The sequence below is a fragment of the Pimephales promelas genome, chromosome 7 (assembly GCF_988280905.1).
Source record: "Pimephales promelas chromosome 7, fPimPro1.hap1.1, whole genome shotgun sequence".
Lineage (NCBI taxonomy): Eukaryota > Metazoa > Chordata > Actinopteri > Cypriniformes > Leuciscidae > Pimephales > Pimephales promelas.
The window spans coordinates 3,104,534-3,121,500 of NC_142775.1; the positions used below are offsets into that span (position 1 = coordinate 3,104,534).

The following is a 16,967-nucleotide window of genomic DNA, read 5'->3' on the forward strand; positions in this document are numbered from 1 at the left end:
TTTCATTAAAAACCTTCGACTGAAGAAAGAAAGACATGGACATCTTGGATGACATGGGGGTGAGTAAATCATCAGCAAAAGATTTTTCAAAAGTGAACTAATCCTTTAACATATGGGTCAAATAAATAACCAGTTCCCTTTCGTAGTCACTTCCAGTTACGTCGAATGACAACGAAATGGGGTTTCACTTAGAATTGGCAAATGAGAAAATGGCAAAGAAATGGGTCTGCGAAATTTGCATAGCGTAACTCCATCCCACCTCGTGGGTATAAAAAGAAGGATGCTGGCAACATGCAAGTATGTTTTCGCTTCAGAGCCAAGAGGATGTCTTCACTCCACAAGCCTGGAGTTTTCTTCACTCTACGAGACAAGCGACTATCCGGTTTTGGTGTGAGTGCGATCTCCTGCAAGTTCACATTGCCTGCTGATCTGTGCGTGGTCTGCCAGCGTGTGTGTTCGTGTCAGCATCCACAGAGTTTATTTCTCTCAAAAAGAGCTTGCACGTGGCACGTCTTTTGCAAGATGCCTTGCTCGTGCACTTCTGGTTGTGGTCGGACAGTCTCTGATTTCGATGGGCACAATCCCTGCTTTACGTGTTTGGGCTTAGATCACGCTGAAGCATCGCTTGTGGATGAATCATGTTCTCACTGCATGGACATGACCATAGTAACATTACTGTCGAGAGAGACTCGTTTAGAGGTGGAGTCCCCTCATCCACACCCTGATCTAACTGCTTTGCAGTTTGAACCACTGCGGCTCAAAGGGAAGTGTTGCCTTTGAGCCTCTGCAATCAGTGGAGCTAAAGTTCTTGTCAGTTAAAGGTATAGCGGAGGATTTTCTTTTTCCGGGTGGGTAGTCTATACTATTGGTTGATCTAAGTGTCAATCATTCTGGTGATATGTTTACGTAAGGCCGTCGTACGTGCTCGTCCCTATGTAGTTTTCACTTTCATGTGTATTATGTCGGAGTTGCGGTTTTCAGCCATTCCTTTGAAAATGGCTGAGGGTTGAAAGAAAAAAAAATGTATACGAAGTGTATGATAAGAAGAGAAAGGACGCAGAATATAGAAACAAGACCAGAGAGATTTTGGGTGAATATCACACGCTGGCGTGCGCTAAAAGCACAGGTTGGGCTTCTCACTGATGCCGCAGTCGGGAAGATTCTACTAGACGGATAAAGTTTGTCACGCTATTTGGAGAAATCCATTTAAAATCACTAGTAAAAGTTAATGCAAGCTACTTAGCAATGCTAGCCCTGGCACAAGTCATGCACCGCATAGACACGGTAAACATCTCAATTTGTCTAAAGTAGCCTTTTGACCAAAAAGGTAAATGGTATCACGCTGAAATATTCTAAAACCTTGCGTGTTCATGTGTTCATATTCTAAAACTTTGTGTTTATTATTACACAAATGCAACAAGCTACTTCTCCATATGCAACTATGTATAAAAATAACTTAATAATACGTATTAACAATGAGAGATATTAGGTTAAGGACCAACGTAATAGCACTGCTTATGTTGCTATGTAACGTAATTGCGATTTGCAAAATAGTTTCCTCAGATCGTATTTCGTGTGATACAGGGTTGCACATATCATGTCTTGAGTCCTCGGTCACTCAATCGATCAGTATAATAAGTAAATGAAACACGGAAGGGCATTTGACATGTTGTCTTTTTTATGAATGTTTTTGAGTTTTGAATTGTGCAAGGCGTAATAGTAGGCGTTCCCTCTCGGGAGTGTTGTGGTTGTGTTTGTGCATGTGCATTTTTTATTTTTATTTATTTTTTTTAATTGGAGAGGGCGGGTCTTCTCTAAAATTCGGAAAGATCCTCCGCTATACCTTTAAGACAGCGAACCTGGTTGCATCGGCCTCCATCAAGAGAGTAGGAGACCTGTACACACATTCTGTTGACGAAGCGTGCCTGGAATTCGGGCCGGCCTATTCTCACATAATCCCGAGACCCCGGCCTGGTGGCGTTCCCACCACTCCCTTTCGAGATCAGGTGGAGGAGGCTGACCCAGCTTTAGCACTGCTCTGTCCAGTATGCGCCCTCCGTGCTTACGTAGATAGAATGCAGTGTTTCAGGACCTCAGACCAGCTTTTTGTCTGTTATGGTGGGAACCTGAAGGGAATCCTCTCTCCAAGCAGTGGCTGTCTCACTGGATAGTGGACGCCATTGCTTTGGCATTCCAGCAGCAAGGTTGCCCGTGCCCCCTTGGTGTGAAAGCCAGAGTGTGGCTTCCTCTTGGGCTCTAGCGCATGGCGCCCTCCCATGTACTCGCATGTACTCACTTCAGCCGGTACTACGACCACTCAGGTGTCTTCGCTTGATTCCACTCCATGGACTGGATCAGGGATGGAAATTAACTTTTTTGTCCACCGGCCACTGTGGCTGCTGGATTTCAAAATCTACCAGCCACTCAATGTTTTTACCAGCCACTTTCTTGTTTTTAACCGACAATGTGTAGCTGCATGTGAAAATTAATACAAGATCTACAATACTTAACTAGTTTATTTAATCTCAAGTCTCAATGAAATACTCACATTTTCTCTTTCTTTCTTATACGCACACAAACCATGAACTGATATACATTTTGTTAAATTAGTAGGGCAGATTAAACAAAAAACTGAACCGATTCTAAACCGCACTCTATGCTGGAGGTTGCTCTCTCTGCGAGAGTACCGTAAAAAGTCCCAAATAGACACCTGTCTCTTGGCGTGTGGCGACAGGTTTGGGTAAATAAAGGCTTTTTTAGTTTCGGGTTGTATTTAATCTTCTAAAACCCGGCAGATCGTCAGCTTTTTTTTCACTTCTCGTGAGTGCATTGCTGCAGCAATGGCCGATGTGTACAACTCGCAGAGAACTCGATCAGGGCGGGTTATAACGGAAGTGTCAATCAACACTTGTGGGCGGGGCCTGTGGCTTTAGTGACGTCACTAAGGCCATTTATGGGTTTTTAAAAAAAGGAGTGAGTGGATTTTTATTACTGTAGGGTGGTTGTGTACACACACTGCCAACACACATTTATGTCCAAACACCATGCAAAAGTGAATTTTGCATAATAGGTCCCCTTTAATGTATGTATAAAAAAGAGAAAAGTGTGTACTTCTACTAGAATCGTGTTTGTATGTGGTGATCCAGATGTGTGCAGCTGTTTATGGAGGAAGAGTCTGTCGAGTGGAGCTGAACTGAGTACACAGTCTGTCGCTGGTAGATTCAGTGAAAGTAGGAGAAGAGGAGAGACCACTGCCTGCAACAAACAAACACAGAGAGAGAGAGAGAGAGAGAGAGAGAGACAGAGAGAGAGAGAGAGAGAGAGAGAAAGAGTTAAATTATTGTTACTATTATTAAATGTCATCTTGTTGTGTTGTTTGGTGCAAGAATTAATGAAAAATGAATATGCTGTCTCTGGAACTTTTATTTCTAGAAAATATTCACATCATTAATATCGCACTGTAATGTCACTCTTTACATTGTCGTGGTCTCGGCGCTGGCTCGGCAGAACTGCGGATCATACACACAAGTCTTGTACAGGACCATATAGGCATCTAAAGATTTATATGCCTCAGTTTCTCTTTACGATCGGTTTCTCCATAAGGTAGGTGTAGAAGTCAGGCCACTCAACCGAGGTAACGTACGTTAATCCTGTCAGATCGTCCATGTATTGAGTGAGCGTGTAGACGGCTACAGGTCGGCCAATCTGGTTCCGTCTGTTAAAGATAACTTTTGGAAATAACAATCGCGGTCCTGGACACTGAGTGACCTTACACATTAAGATAATATCGGATTTTCTCCAGTCATCGTTAAAGAACAAGCTAACAATCCTTGCTAACTAGCGTTAGTGAAGCGGCCAGAGGGATCGTTCTGCCTCCACCTAAGCTCCGCCCACAAAAAAACATCACCATGTTTACCAACTGAAAAGGGGTCTATACGAAGAGCAGAATAACATGTATTTAGTGAATAGCTTGACATTGATCTGCCCGCTCGTTGAAGCATTCATGAAGGTTCATGTGAAAGTAGGGATGTCCAATTCATGAAGGTATGAGTCTGATCATTTCCTTTATAAAACCGGTCAGGGGTGCGTTTCCCGAAAGCATCGTTAGCCAACTATGGTCGCAAGTTCCGTCGTTACCAATAGAGTTCAATGGAAATTGCGACCAACTTGCGACCATAGTTGGCTAACGGGAAACGCACCCCTGATCGAGTTGTTCATAAATCTGATTAGATTATTGAGTGATCCAGTCACAACAGTGACAGATCATCAGTGAAAAACGACATAAAAAAAGGAAAAAGAAAGATATAAAATTCTGACTTCAGAACACTCCCATAGCATATGGATATTTTTGTGATACTTTTATGGTGACTTTGCTTGAAATGTCCCCGTTACTTGCAGAGGGAGAGTGCACTACTCAAAATGCTCTCTTTTTATATTTCACAGAAAAAAGAAAGTAAGTCATAGCAGTTTGAAACAACATAAGAAAAGCTTCACACACTTGTTCCCAATGTTTTACAAAATTTTCAATAGCCACTAACAACACTAATGCTATGTATAGATAAATGAATTCATTATTAATAATATCAATTTACATTGGTGTACATGTAAAGTGTGCTTATGTTCTACATGTTCACTATAATTTAATCTACACAACAACCTATTTGGAAAAGAAACGAAAACACAGTGACTTCCTTTAGAAATGAACAAAGGATTTTCTGACACTGTGGTGTACAGTAACTGTTGCAGAGACTACATTGGTCAGCAATGGAATTAAGGCTTAGCAAAAACAATGTCAGCTCTGTCTCTCGCACTTACCTCTCATGAGATTGTACATGTTCAGGTAGTTTGTTCCTGAGTCTAAAATGGCATACCAGCTCCGAGAGATAGACCGGCCCTGAGGACAGATTGAATGTTTCCATTAGGATTTTGTCATTATTATTGTCAGGACATTCCCAAGACACTAGAAACACAGCATTATAAATAGAGTGTGTGCTTTAAGAAAGGTCATGTCACCTGAACATCACAGGCGTGTGTGTCTGGACTGCTGAGGTTGAAGGTGATGTCATCCACAAACCTCATCACGGGAGTTGTGTGTGTGGCAGTGATGTCCTCTGCATTAACAGACACCAGCTAAAGATAGGAAACAAAATCACATGTAAGCAATTACCAGTTTGAAGCAGGACCTTCACTCAACTAGTGACCGCAGCAAAACATAAAATAATACTTTCAAGACCAAGTTGAGTTCCTATAAGAGTAAATATGAATGCAGTGCTTTTGATTTCTGGCAGAAATGTTTAGGATGTTTTGAGCATTTCAGAGATTATAAAAGGTTATAAAAGTGCTGTCATTTGCTGTTGCTTGATCAAATTTTGCGGTGGTTTCAGATAGCATTTCCGTGAGAACGGACAGATTTACCTCATGCAAATTCACAAAAGAAACTTGCGAGCTTTGATGCTATTGACAATAGACTTTTTTTATTTATTTTGCTGAAATGTAACTAATGTGAGCGCACCTTGTTGTGATGTAATATGCATGGTTTAAATTTGTTCAATGTTAATACTAAAGGTATTTTTTAATGGCCTACCATGTAAATATCCTAGTGAATGAATATGATGTGGGAACCACTATTTAATGTGAGCTTGATTCATATTATTTGATGATACTTTAATTTATATTATATAAAACAATTGCATAAATTTACCCATGGAAGCTCCCTAGCACCCGTTTTCTGTCTTTTTCTTTACAGTAGCCTATATTCATGTGAAGAATATAGAATAATATATTCACTCACAGAATAAAGGCATCTTTGGCTCTTCCCATGACATGTTTCTGTTGACCACTCTTTAATCTGGTTGACCAAGAGGGAGGAGACGTCAAAGCAGGGAATATCAAGTTTCCTAAAATAAATAAAAATAACTATATTGAACAAATAATCAAATATGCAAAAATAGCTTATTTAATAGGCATTTCATACAAAGGTAATTTAGAAAAAAAAATTCAATGTAAGAATTTAAATATCTTGAATGTTTATAGAAATCAGGAGTCAGCAGCAAGACACATGCAGATATTAATGTAAAAAAACTGTGATGATTTTCTGTATCTGTGCCTAGTTGCATGACTGCGGTTCCGTACCACTCGACAGCGCACTGCGCATGGAGCGGCCCGGCCGCCAACGCGCTCAGTATCCCGATCCCGAGAACCAGCGCTGCGACCACCGACACGCACACCACCGTCGTGCGCGTGCGGGTAGAGCTGCACGAGGAAGGAGAAATCGCCTCGCCCGAGGTCATGCTCGCGTTATCGGCCGTGCAGATATAGGATCCAGATCAGCTGGACAAATATCTATTAGCTCCACCAAGGACGGCCAAGGCGCCACACTTCACACGAGAGGCCTCTATATGCATTACGATTCCGTTCAATGTCGTCCTAACACAGGAGCTCAAAGCAAAAACACGGAATATAAGGGGTCTCGATACGTCATTGATCACTCTCGGACCAATCCGCTGTAAACTCGACTCCAGAACGCAACGCGCCGCGTCGCAACGCTCCCATGTGTTCTAGATAGATAGCATGGTGTGAATGATAAGGAATGTCTTTTTCTGCACGGTCTCGTGTCTATATTGCACAGTGACGGAAGCGCGCACCGTCCTGGATCAGCACAGTCCAAGAACCGCCAGAGAAAGTTGTTTGGAAGTGGTGAGTGCGCGTTAAATCATTTAGTCAGTATAATGGATTTTCTGAAATGAACTCTAAATAATTATGTAAAGGAATGTAAAAGTTACAGAATGTAATTTTAGCATTTGCCCTGAGTAATTGAGCATGTTTGTCTATAGCACCCCTTTAGCAGAAACGAAACTTACTGACAACTCATTTGAAGGAACAAAAATATTAACTTCTAACATGCTCAACAACGACGACTATAGCCTAATAATAAAATACTTACACAACAATAACATGTCATCCAAATATGTATTTAAAATAAACAAAACAATAATCCACTAGTCTTTATAGGCAAATCAGTCATGTAAAGGGTAATTATGGGTTGAATGGTTGAGTTTAAAATTGAGAAAATCAATGGACAGTGTATACTTATATATATTCCTGTTTTGCTGTAGAAAGGGAAAGCATAGAGCGTTTATGGAATGATAATCATTTTGATATGGTGACATGGGCACAAATATTTTAGTTACACTTTATTTTAATGTGTCCCTGTTATAGTGTAAATATACATACTAAGTACTGAGTAATATTAACTTCATGTATAGGGTTAGGTTTAGGATTAAGTATTTGTTTAGGGTTAATTGCATGTAATTAGGCCTAAGCCTAATTTATAGTTAGTACTACATGTCACATGTAACAAGGACACATTAAAAGTAAGTGTTACCAATGTTTTATTGCAATAAAAAAGTTAATTAGTATAATTACACACACGTAATGTGTTTTTTGTTTGTTCATTTGACAAAAATCAGAACAAAAACAAATAATCCCTATAGAGAAGTACAAACCTTATTAATGTAAAATACTAAGAGAATCACAAAAAGGATATTATTATACATTAAAGTATTGAATCACATGGAACCAATGAATGTATTCTTATACATTTGAAGAATAGATAATCTGCATTCCCTATATGAGTTACCAATATTTTTATAAGAAATTTAAAACAAGTTAATTACACACAAGTATTGAACCTATAATAATATATCAATGGTACAGCAGTATGAAATGCATAATTATATCATTTCCTCACAATCTGCATCTCAGGTTGATCATGGCAGAAGATCTGACGACTCCCTTGCTCTCAGACTCTGAAGTTGCTGATGCACCGGGTGTGTGTCTAACCAGCCCTACGGTGGCCATACTCGGCTCCGGAGACTATTCCCGCTCGCTGGCTCGGCGGCTGCTAGCTTGTGGTGTTCGCGTGGTGGTCGGGAGTCGGTGTGTGAACCGCATCCCATCAGGACTGTTTCCTGATGCAGTGGAGTTGAGGAACCAGGAGGGGGCAGCATCACAAGCCGTGTGTGTGGTGTTTATGGCCTTGTTCCCTGAGAATTACCGCTCCCTGCTGGGACTACAGTCTGCACTTGCAGGGAAAGTGCTTGTGGATGTTAGTAACGCAGCAGAGATGAAAATCCATGGGCCTTCCAATGCGGAGCGACTAGCTGAGCTGTTTCCAGACAGTCTGGTGGTCAAAGGATTTAACACGGTTTCAGCCTGGGAGTTGCAGACTGGACCTCATGACGGAAGCAGACAGGTCAAGGCTACTGTTATGCTATCTGTATCTGTTGAAAACTAGCGCAGGGTTATTTGAGCTGTGTTAAATTTACATGATTTAATATTGTACATCGATCACGCATGTACCAATTAAGGTAAACAAACATAATGGGCTATATGCACGCATAAGTTCCGCATTGGCGCAAGGATGCTCGTCCATTTCCGGTTGTGTAGATTAAAGCGGAGGAAAACCGAGGAAAACGGGATTATGGCCCGAGTCTTCAAAATTTACTGTCCTCCCGTCTTTGAAACGAAACGTACATGTACGTTTAGATGTCATTTTATACTGTATATAGTTATGTTTATTTAATATAATTTTAAAAAGAAGCATAAACACAACGAGGGGTGCCTGTTTTATCTATTGTTTAGTATAACCATGGAGTATAAAATTCAATATAAATTCTCGGTTTTGCATTGGACTCTACGATCGGCGGAAGTTATCGAGCATCCTTACACCTTCACCGGAAATACCGCCGTGCATAGAGCCCATTTGTTTAGTTTTTTTGCCACTTACTATCAAAATTTTAACATTTGGGCATTAGCGAATAGCCAGCGAACTATGTTTCCGAATTTCCTACGGTGGTTTCGTCTCGATCGGATTAGCGGTTTCAAAGATATTCGCAAGTTTTTTTTTAAAGCTCTAAGTCACAACGTTGCACTAACAATAAGAAAAAACCTAGCATGTTTGGCAACGTTGGACTCTCCAAGGATTCGGGAATATAAGGAAATGACTCCTGTGAAGTCAACCACATTTCAGGGCATCGTACCGATAACCCATACCAAGTTTTGTAACAATACGTTCATGCGTTCATAAAATACAGCATTTTAGTACAAAATTTAAAATAGCTGTTATGGGCAAATAGGATATCATTCAACTCGGCATGACACCCCATATCTAATGAGACCACTTTTATGATTTTTAGACAAACCGTTCAGAAGTTATAAGCAAAATAGCAATTTTTTGTATCTAAGGACCAGTAAGTGGCGCTGTACCGAAACGTAGCATGTCGCCTCAGGTCTTGCTTGTGATGACATGTACCAAGTTTCGTCTGAATATGATAAAGCGTTGTAGCCTGGATGCCAGCCCGAACACAAATTTTTTTGGCCGGGAAGTTCGGTTTGGACTCGATCCATTGAGGAGTAATTATGATTATGATTATGGACAGATGATCTGCAGGGACGTAATCATCACGTTTTAAAAGATCGCTTAACTGGGTTCCCTCAGAGATGACTGCAGCTGGAGAATTGAGATGTTTAGATTGTCGTGTCTTTTGTAAAATAAATCGACAGCGCATTCATTTTAATAGACAAACAGAGAACTGCAATCAAGGCATTTGTCGATCGAAAAGATATTTTTGGCGTCCTTCCTACCTGATTCGGGAAAAGTGTAACTTATCAGCTGGCTCTGACGGTCGCTAAGAAGATGGGACGTAATGAAAAGCCTGTGGTCGTTGTGGTTTCTCCTTTGGTCGCACACTAGGGAGTACCAAGTAAAAGAAGCAACACTCGTTATTTTACTTCTAAAATAAGTAAGTTCTGTAGTTGAGAACTGCGCTATGCAAAGTAGTTGACTTACTGCGTTGCTCCGATTGGTTGTAGGTCTACCGACTATCCAATTGAGTGCAGAGGTTTTTTTTTCCTGGTTCGGTTAAGACACGCCTCATAATCAAAGCCCTACGGAGGAGTTTCAGACTCATATTCTCACTAGAATATGAGTAAGACGAAGTCAGGCTAAAAGCGTTGTGGATATACAGCCTTACGTATGTTTTCGCATGTGCTACTTAAAATTAGTTTACGCCATATTCGATTTAGACCAATCAACTTAAATTCCATAGCTTTTTGGCAGCATGGTTTTTCTTGAAAATCGGAGCAACCGTTTAGGACGAGTTCAAAAAAGTTGTTTTTCAGAAAATGTACAATTTTATGACGGAAAATGACGTCATTTTAATTAAGCAATTCGAACAAGCAGCAAAAATCTTTTTTTTTCCTTTGCTCCTTTCAATGCTGTAGGTCCTGATCTGCAGTAACAGTACTGAGGGGAAGAGGAAAGTTGTGGAGTTGGCTCGGAAGATGGGCTTCCACCCGCTGGATGTGGGCGGCTTGTCTGCTGCTCGAGAAATTGAGGTTGCATCATTGCGCCTGTTCCCATCTTGGAGCGGCGCGATCATTGTCACCTTCCTCCTCTTCTTCTTCTTCTACGGCTATGGCTTTCTGCGGGGAATTCTGCTGCCATTTCTTGCACAAGGACACAATGCTTTCTACCGTCTCGCCCTCAGTCTGGTGAATGAGAGCCTGCCAGCAGTGGCCCTGGTGACCCTGGCACTTGTATACTTCCCAGGCTTGTTTGCTGCGTGGTTGCAGCTCTGGAGGGGCACCAAATACCAGCGTTTCCCATCATGGTTGGACAACTGGTTGCAGCGGAGGAAACAATTGGGCCTGTTGAGCTTTCTGTGTGCAGCGTTGCATGGTGTCTACAGCCTTTGCCAGCCGCTGCGCAGAATCACACTGCACAGGCTCGTCAATACTGCCTACAGACAGGTGCACTTACAAAAAACACTGAGAGTAAAGATCTTGAGATGTTTAGTTGCAGGTAACACTTTAGAATAACGATCCGTCATAAGTAACTATGCAGGAAGTAATGAGTAGCACTAATGAGTAGCACTACATTAAAGCTGGTTTCTTTATTAGTTAATAGTAGTAGCTGAAGTGTTAAACAGTTAGTTCACCCAAAAATGAAAATTCTGTCAGTATTTACTCACCCTCATGTTGTTCCAACCCCGTAAGACCTTAGTTCATCTTCGGGACACAAATTAAGATATTTAAGATATTAAGATCACTCCTGCATACTAGTCCATAGGCTTCTTGAGGGACTGGCTCTTGCTGGCCCCGAAAAGTCATTAAAGACATCGTTAAAATAGTCCAAGTGACTACAGGGGCTCAATCTTAACTTTATCAAACGACGAGAACACTTTTGTGCGCAAAAAAACAACAAAAATAACGACTTTATTTCAACTATTCGTTTATTTCTCCCTCTGCGCGAGTCAGGTTACTAGTTTAATAGCGTAAGCTTCTGTTATTGTACGTCACACGCATCACACACACATGACCAGCGTCGGCCAATAGTGAGCCTACGTGTGGCGTAGCTCTACGCAATCACACTACGTTAACTGACTTACAGGCTCATGGAAAAGGAAGTGAATAGTTGAAATAAAGTCGTTATTTTTGTTGTTTTTTTGCGCACAAAAGTGTTCTCGTCGTTTGATAAACTTAAGATTGAGCCCCTGTAGTCACTTGGACTATTTTAACGATGTCTTTAATGACTTTTCGGGGACAGCAAGAGCCAATCCCTCAAGAAGCCTATGGACTAGTATGCAGGAGTGATCTTAATATCTTAATTTGTGTCCCGAAGATGAACGAAGGTCTTACGGGGTTGGAACAACATGAGGGTGAGTAAATACTGACAGAATTTTCATTTTTGGGTGAACTAACCCTTTAATGTAGTGCTACTCATTAGTCCTGCATAGTTACTTAAATGACGGGACATTATTCTAAAGTGTTACCCAAAAGCATAGTGAATGCTATGTTTTGTCTGAACGCATCAGGTGAAAGCAGGCGTAGAGGAGCCCTGGGATGAGCTGGGAGTTTGGCGATCTGAACTGTACCTCTCTTGTGGAGTGTTGGGCCTGGGCGTCCTCTCTTTACTGGCCATCACTTCCCTTCCCTCAGTGGGAAACACCCTCAACTGGAGAGAGTTTACCTTTGTACAGGTGAGCCCATGCAAAACATACAGGTGTTTCCCATTTCTGTTCCTGGAGGCACATTAACAGTTCACGAGTAGATCGCATGTGATATATTGCCGAAGTAACACAGTCTCATCCCAAGACGTCATGTAACTCCATTAGGAAGTTTCTTGAATTTTCTTAGGAAAATTCAACTGCAGTAGCCATCGTTCAACCTGAAGAGGGCAGCACTAAGACGCTTTTACACCATATATTGTAGAAATAAAACACTTTATAAACAAATGTCAAAAAAGTTACTCGAATCAATGACTGGTATTAATAAAGATCCATTCTTACAGATCATTAACTAAAAAAAGTTGGTTTAGTGTTTAGTTACTTTTTAAAGAAGAAAATACTCAGTAATGCTGTCGACTTATGAACTTACACATGGTTTGAAACAACACAGACATATAAACAACACTAAAAAGCTTAATTTTCACAACAGGGGTGCTTTAACAGATTTACTAGCACATCATCATAGATCTTTTAATTTGACTTTGTGTATGCTTGCAAATGAGTATGAAAAATATTTCAGAAGCCGCCACGTTTCTGAGCTTGCAGCGGGAATCTCCCGTGTAAAGTGAGGAAAAAGAGAAGTTGAAAACTCACAGGCTTCCGACAACAATGGCTTTTTTTGATTTCTAACTGTTCGATTCTCTAAAGTCTGCCTTATTTGCATCCATAATATCAAGAACACATCCAGGTGATTTGATGCGTCCTCTGTACTTGCGTTCTGGAGTATTTGAATCAGTCTTTCATAGTGGATGATGACGTAGAACGAGAACACGCAAGGACGCAAGATCGCACAAGAACGCATATTGAGAAACTGGGTCTCCAGTTTTGGGAGTTGAACAACTCCAAAAAATAAATGGTTGTTAGCATAAAGGCCTAGTTGAAACCTGGTAGCTTAACCACCAAAGTACACTTAAATGCACAATCTGCTGCGCTACATGTTGATTTGAGTTATATACCCAGCTAGTTTTGGTGCATTAATTGCTTGATAGTCAGACTGATCTCATGAAATAGCGTGTGTATGACACGCCAATTCGTATTTCCATTTTTGGCGTGCTATCAAGACGCATAATCGCCTTTCAGCGTGTTTATGAACGCCGTTGACTTAACGTTATATAAATATATGACTTACCTCAACCCCGTCCCTAAACCTAACCGTCACTGGGGTTAATGGCATTTATGACTGGATATTTGACTGCGTGTACAGACACGCGGAATGACGCGGACGTTAATGGCGTAGACGCATACACGCGGATAGCTCAAAATGCGTAGCGATAATACGCCACCTGGCGCGAAAGTGGCGTGTATGTTTACGCAAAAGTCATGATGTCGTGTTGTGATAGTCGACTTTTAGGCTAGTAGGAAACATGAAAATGTTGTTCTGGATGGAGAGCCTTAAAAAAAAAAACAGATACTGTGACATGATTTCAAATGTACATAATTTTGGCAATGTCTTTGATTAGCACGCAAATGAACATTCAACATACAGGCACAATAGCAGCTTTTTAACATTTACTAAATTTGAAGTTTCAACTCTCTTCTTCCTTCAGTCAGGTTTGGGCTACATAGCTCTGACTCTGTCCATCATGCACACGCTCTTCTTTGGTTGGGATCTCGTCTTCCACATCGAGGCGTACCCGTTCTACATGCCACCCAGTTCTGTGTTGGCCGTGGCTCTGCCCTGCGTCGTCCTGCTGTGCCGAGCCGTTCTGCTGCTGCCATGCATCTCCATCAGACTGGCACGGATCCGCCGCGGATGGGAGAGCAAACGCAACTGTCCAGTCTTACAGACTCATGTGGCGGATGATGGAATAGCATAGGAAGTCTGAGAAGAAGTACTAGGAGGAATATAAGGAGGACTCTTATTATAGGATGAAGTGATACGCGGATATACAGTTGCAGTGCCCAACAGTTTAAACATGCAGGTTAAAAAAGTCTAAGGGCAGAATAAAAAGTGGAACATGTTTATGAAGTATTTTAAGGCTGGTCAAAATCTCTGACTAGTTTGAGTCAGCCTTACCTGAAAGGGATATCGTGCCGAGGTATTCTGGCCTTAAATAACTCCTGACCCAACTTTTCCAAATCACGGAGTGGACTTCATATGTGCCTTATATTATTACCAAATCCCAATACTTCAGTTGTTCTTCCTCTGGGCCAGTTACTGTGTAAACTCCGTCTGTAACAGGGAGGCCTACATTATACAGAGTAATAATAATGACAGAAATTGCTTTGCATTTAATGCAAGTAAACTGTTGTAAACAAAGCTTGTAATTAAATGTAAAGAAACAAGTATTTTAATGTCTGTTTATAAATGCACAAAAAAAATTGTATGGACTGCATATTTTGCTCTGATAAACTTACATTTTTCATTTCACTTTTCCTCGGCCTGACTGATTGGCTTCAGTTATTGTGGATATTATACAGGAACTTTCAATCAATAAAATTTCTAGTGTTGTGAAAGCATGATTTATAACTTTATTTAACAAAAACAGCAAACAACTTACAATGTGTCATTTAAATTAAACAAGATTTCTGGTACGTGATTTGTTTTCACTGAAGAATAAAATAAAATAAAAAACACTTAAATAACTGGTACTCAACACACACATTTTGCTCTGAAAGAAAAGAAGAATATTCTTACGTAAGAATATTCAAACAAAAAATATTTTCACTCAAAATTGTACTTGCATATTTGAAACTGTGCTGACAACATATGAATTGTAAGACTACAATATAAAAAGTAAAGCTATAGATCTAATTAAAATATGTGTTTCAATCCCACGTCACAACCGAAAAGAAGCGCCTCTGGTGTTGGATCCTGATGGCCATCACCATTCTGTGTGTGGATTGGCCTTGAACTGTTTATAGTCGGCCATTTTGAAGAAGGCAAGTTCTGTTTCATTCGCTGTGAAGAGATGAAATGTGTTGAAAAAGATTTCAGCAGGTACACAAAAAGTAAATCAGGTTTAAATTTTATATATATATATATATATATATATATAGTTGTATTATATGCTTGACATACCAACTGCACACGCTCGTAACCTGCAGCCATCACGCAGAATCAACTTCTCATCGTCCTCTAAGCTCATTACAAGCTCATTCGTCTGAAATCATCAAAAAAATATCTTATTCATATTTATCATAATTATATTTCCTTTTGTTTTAAAGCTATTCATTGCCATAATTAAACAAATCTCTTGAATGAATGATTCAATAGCTATGTTGCCATCCTAAATTGCGAATTTATCTCAAGCGCATCCTGGGAATATTGCATAAACCATTTTATAAAAAAGCAGAATCTCCATCCAGTGAGTTTATATAAATAAACTTGCCTTGCCTTTTTTTGTGTGTGCGTGCCGTGTGTGAATTTTTATTATTATTATTATTATTATTTATAAACGCCTTGCCATTTCCATCCAGCAGTTTATGCAATATCCCAAAATTCCCATGAAATTAGGTGAACAAAAACAGCTAGTGACAAACTCATTTCCTAACAGTCTCTTGTCGCCACCTACTGCCGAAACAATGTACAATCATTATGTAAATCGTCAAGTTACTTTCAAAATGTGATTCATTTTGATCACTAGACATCATGTTTATATCCGACCTAGGTTAAAAAGACAGTTTGTGAAATGGTTTCACACATGAGAACTCTCCCACAGATTGACATTTAAGAATAAGATCGTGTTTGTAAAGACATCGCCCTGCTTCTCTACTTCACATGACTGAATACAGTTCAAATAGCCTACAGCACTTTCCCCCAACATCAATCGCAGATAGCACAAGTCTATTTGATGTGTGTTTACATCTGGAAGACGTATTTTTAAGTGTTTACTCATCTGCAATACGTCTACTATAGGACGTGTCCTGTCAGATGTCAAATAGATGTCTTTAAGATGTAATGTTTTAGAATGCATACTTCTTCTAAACGTCTATTTGACATCAGGAAACGTCCTATAGACGTATTGTAGATTGAAAAACTACGTCTTCCAGATGTAAACATCACATCAAATAGACTTGTGCTATCATGCAAATTTATGCCACAAGTGAATGTTTAAAGTTACCTTTGCTCCGTGTGCTTGGTGTATGATTTTCATCGTATCTGCAGCAATACAACAACAGGATAAAGCAATACGGCTTCTTTTACTGTATGGGGGAAAGTTGAGCATAATGTACACTTAGGTTACCATAGTCAAACTGCTTGAAGGGAGGAGGCAATCCAGCTCTGGTTGAAACTTCTTCAAAGAGAAAAGTGCTAGTTATTCATATTTGTCAATGTTATGAAGCAGCTGATTTACTTTTTACTCATGAGTCATGAGAATTATGTCAACCCGTTGTCATCGTGTCTACCTTGCTTAGCAAATGTAATAAACTCCTCCACGGTCTGGTCTAAATCAACGTCTTTGAAAACCAGCGGTTTAAAGTTGCGATGCTCGAAGGACCGAACCAGTCGAAGCGTCAGAACCGCGCGATCACACATCCTCTCAGGCAGAATCACTCAAACTACACGCAAAACACACACGGGGGTTAGCGCGTACAGACATGTACATTAACAAATTAACAAGGAGCTCCTCGCTATTTAGCGTAACGTTACTTCTATTTTTTATAATAACAATTTTAAAGCGTTTATTTCCAGCATGTTCTGAGAAGTGAAAGTCTAGACCAAACCAGTCGCTGTATGATGCGTCGATCGCAGGCAACAGCAGTATCTTCTTCTTCTTCTTGTACTTCCGGCAGCACAGCAGTATCAGGCAAGAGCAATAGAACTGATGTTCACGGATGAAATCTGAACTTGGAAGAATGTTTTAAAAAAAAATTCTTTCTGTAATCAATGATAAATACATGTCTGACCGTTGGAACAAACCAAAAAAACAAGAAAAATCGCATTCATGATGATTT

The 16,967-nt window shown here is 40.2% G+C and overlaps 3 protein-coding genes across 4 annotated transcripts; 1 reads left to right on the forward strand and 2 right to left on the reverse strand.

Annotated features, from left to right (window-relative positions):
* Positions 1–2,501: 2,501 nt before the first annotated feature.
* LOC148978240 (uncharacterized) lies at positions 2,502–6,290 on the reverse strand. The gene is made up of 5 exons (XM_089132946.1): positions 6,133–6,290; positions 5,792–5,897; positions 5,014–5,130; positions 4,816–4,894; positions 2,502–3,255 (listed from the first exon to the last, which is right to left on the reverse strand). The coding sequence occupies exons 1-5, from the start codon at positions 6,288–6,290 to the stop codon at positions 3,161–3,163; spliced, it is 555 nt and encodes a 184-aa protein (XP_088989072.1). The 3' UTR covers positions 2,502–3,160.
* A 294-nt stretch (positions 6,291–6,584) lies between these two features.
* steap3 (STEAP family member 3, metalloreductase) lies at positions 6,585–14,444 on the forward strand. 2 transcript variants are annotated; one of them, XM_039690980.2, is made up of 5 exons: positions 6,585–6,696; positions 7,765–8,254; positions 10,285–10,812; positions 11,877–12,041; positions 13,616–14,444. In XM_039690980.2, exons 2-5 carry the CDS (start codon positions 7,772–7,774, stop codon positions 13,883–13,885), a joined length of 1,446 nt encoding a protein of 481 aa, XP_039546914.2. In that variant the 5' UTR covers positions 6,585–6,696; positions 7,765–7,771; the 3' UTR covers positions 13,886–14,444. The 2 variants fall into 2 exon arrangements, with proteins under 2 accessions (XP_039546914.2, XP_088989071.1); XM_089132945.1 differs by lacking the exon at positions 6,585–6,696 and adding an exon at positions 7,292–7,373.
* An 82-nt stretch (positions 14,445–14,526) lies between these two features.
* On the reverse strand, positions 14,527–16,697 carry c7h2orf76 (chromosome 7 C2orf76 homolog). The gene is made up of 5 exons (XM_039690981.2): positions 16,419–16,697; positions 16,256–16,306; positions 16,133–16,170; positions 15,091–15,172; positions 14,527–14,970 (listed from the first exon to the last, which is right to left on the reverse strand). The coding sequence occupies exons 1-5, from the start codon at positions 16,546–16,548 to the stop codon at positions 14,894–14,896; spliced, it is 378 nt and encodes a 125-aa protein (XP_039546915.1). The 5' UTR covers positions 16,549–16,697; the 3' UTR covers positions 14,527–14,893.
* Positions 16,698–16,967: the final 270 nt, after the last annotated feature.

Excerpts from the sequence above, each read along its gene's own strand:
- LOC148978240 (XM_089132946.1), bottom strand. The coding sequence starts at position 6,290 with ATGACCTCGGGCGAGGCGATTTCTCCTTCCTCGTGCAGCTCTACCCGC. Across the intron at positions 5,898-6,132 it reads GCGCAGTGCGCTGTCGAGTG|GAAACTTGATATTCCCTGCT; the intron begins GTACGGAACCGC and ends TATTTATTTTAG. Across the intron at positions 3,256-4,815 it reads CATGTACAATCTCATGAGAG|GCAGTGGTCTCTCCTCTTCT; the intron begins GTAAGTGCGAGA and ends TGTTTGTTGCAG.
- steap3 (XM_039690980.2), top strand. The coding sequence starts at position 7,772 with ATGGCAGAAGATCTGACGACTCCCTTGCTCTCAGACTCTGAAGTTGCT. Across the intron at positions 8,255-10,284 it reads CTCATGACGGAAGCAGACAG|GTCCTGATCTGCAGTAACAG; the intron begins GTCAAGGCTACT and ends TCAATGCTGTAG. Across the intron at positions 10,813-11,876 it reads TCAATACTGCCTACAGACAG|GTGAAAGCAGGCGTAGAGGA; the intron begins GTGCACTTACAA and ends TGAACGCATCAG.
- c7h2orf76 (XM_039690981.2), bottom strand. The coding sequence starts at position 16,548 with ATGTGTGATCGCGCGGTTCTGACGCTTCGACTGGTTCGGTCCTTCGAG. Across the intron at positions 16,171-16,255 it reads CTTCAAGCAGTTTGACTATG|ATACGATGAAAATCATACAC; the intron begins GTAACCTAAGTG and ends GTATTGCTGCAG. Across the intron at positions 15,173-16,132 it reads ACCAAGCACACGGAGCAAAG|ACGAATGAGCTTGTAATGAG; the intron begins GTAACTTTAAAC and ends TGATGATTTCAG.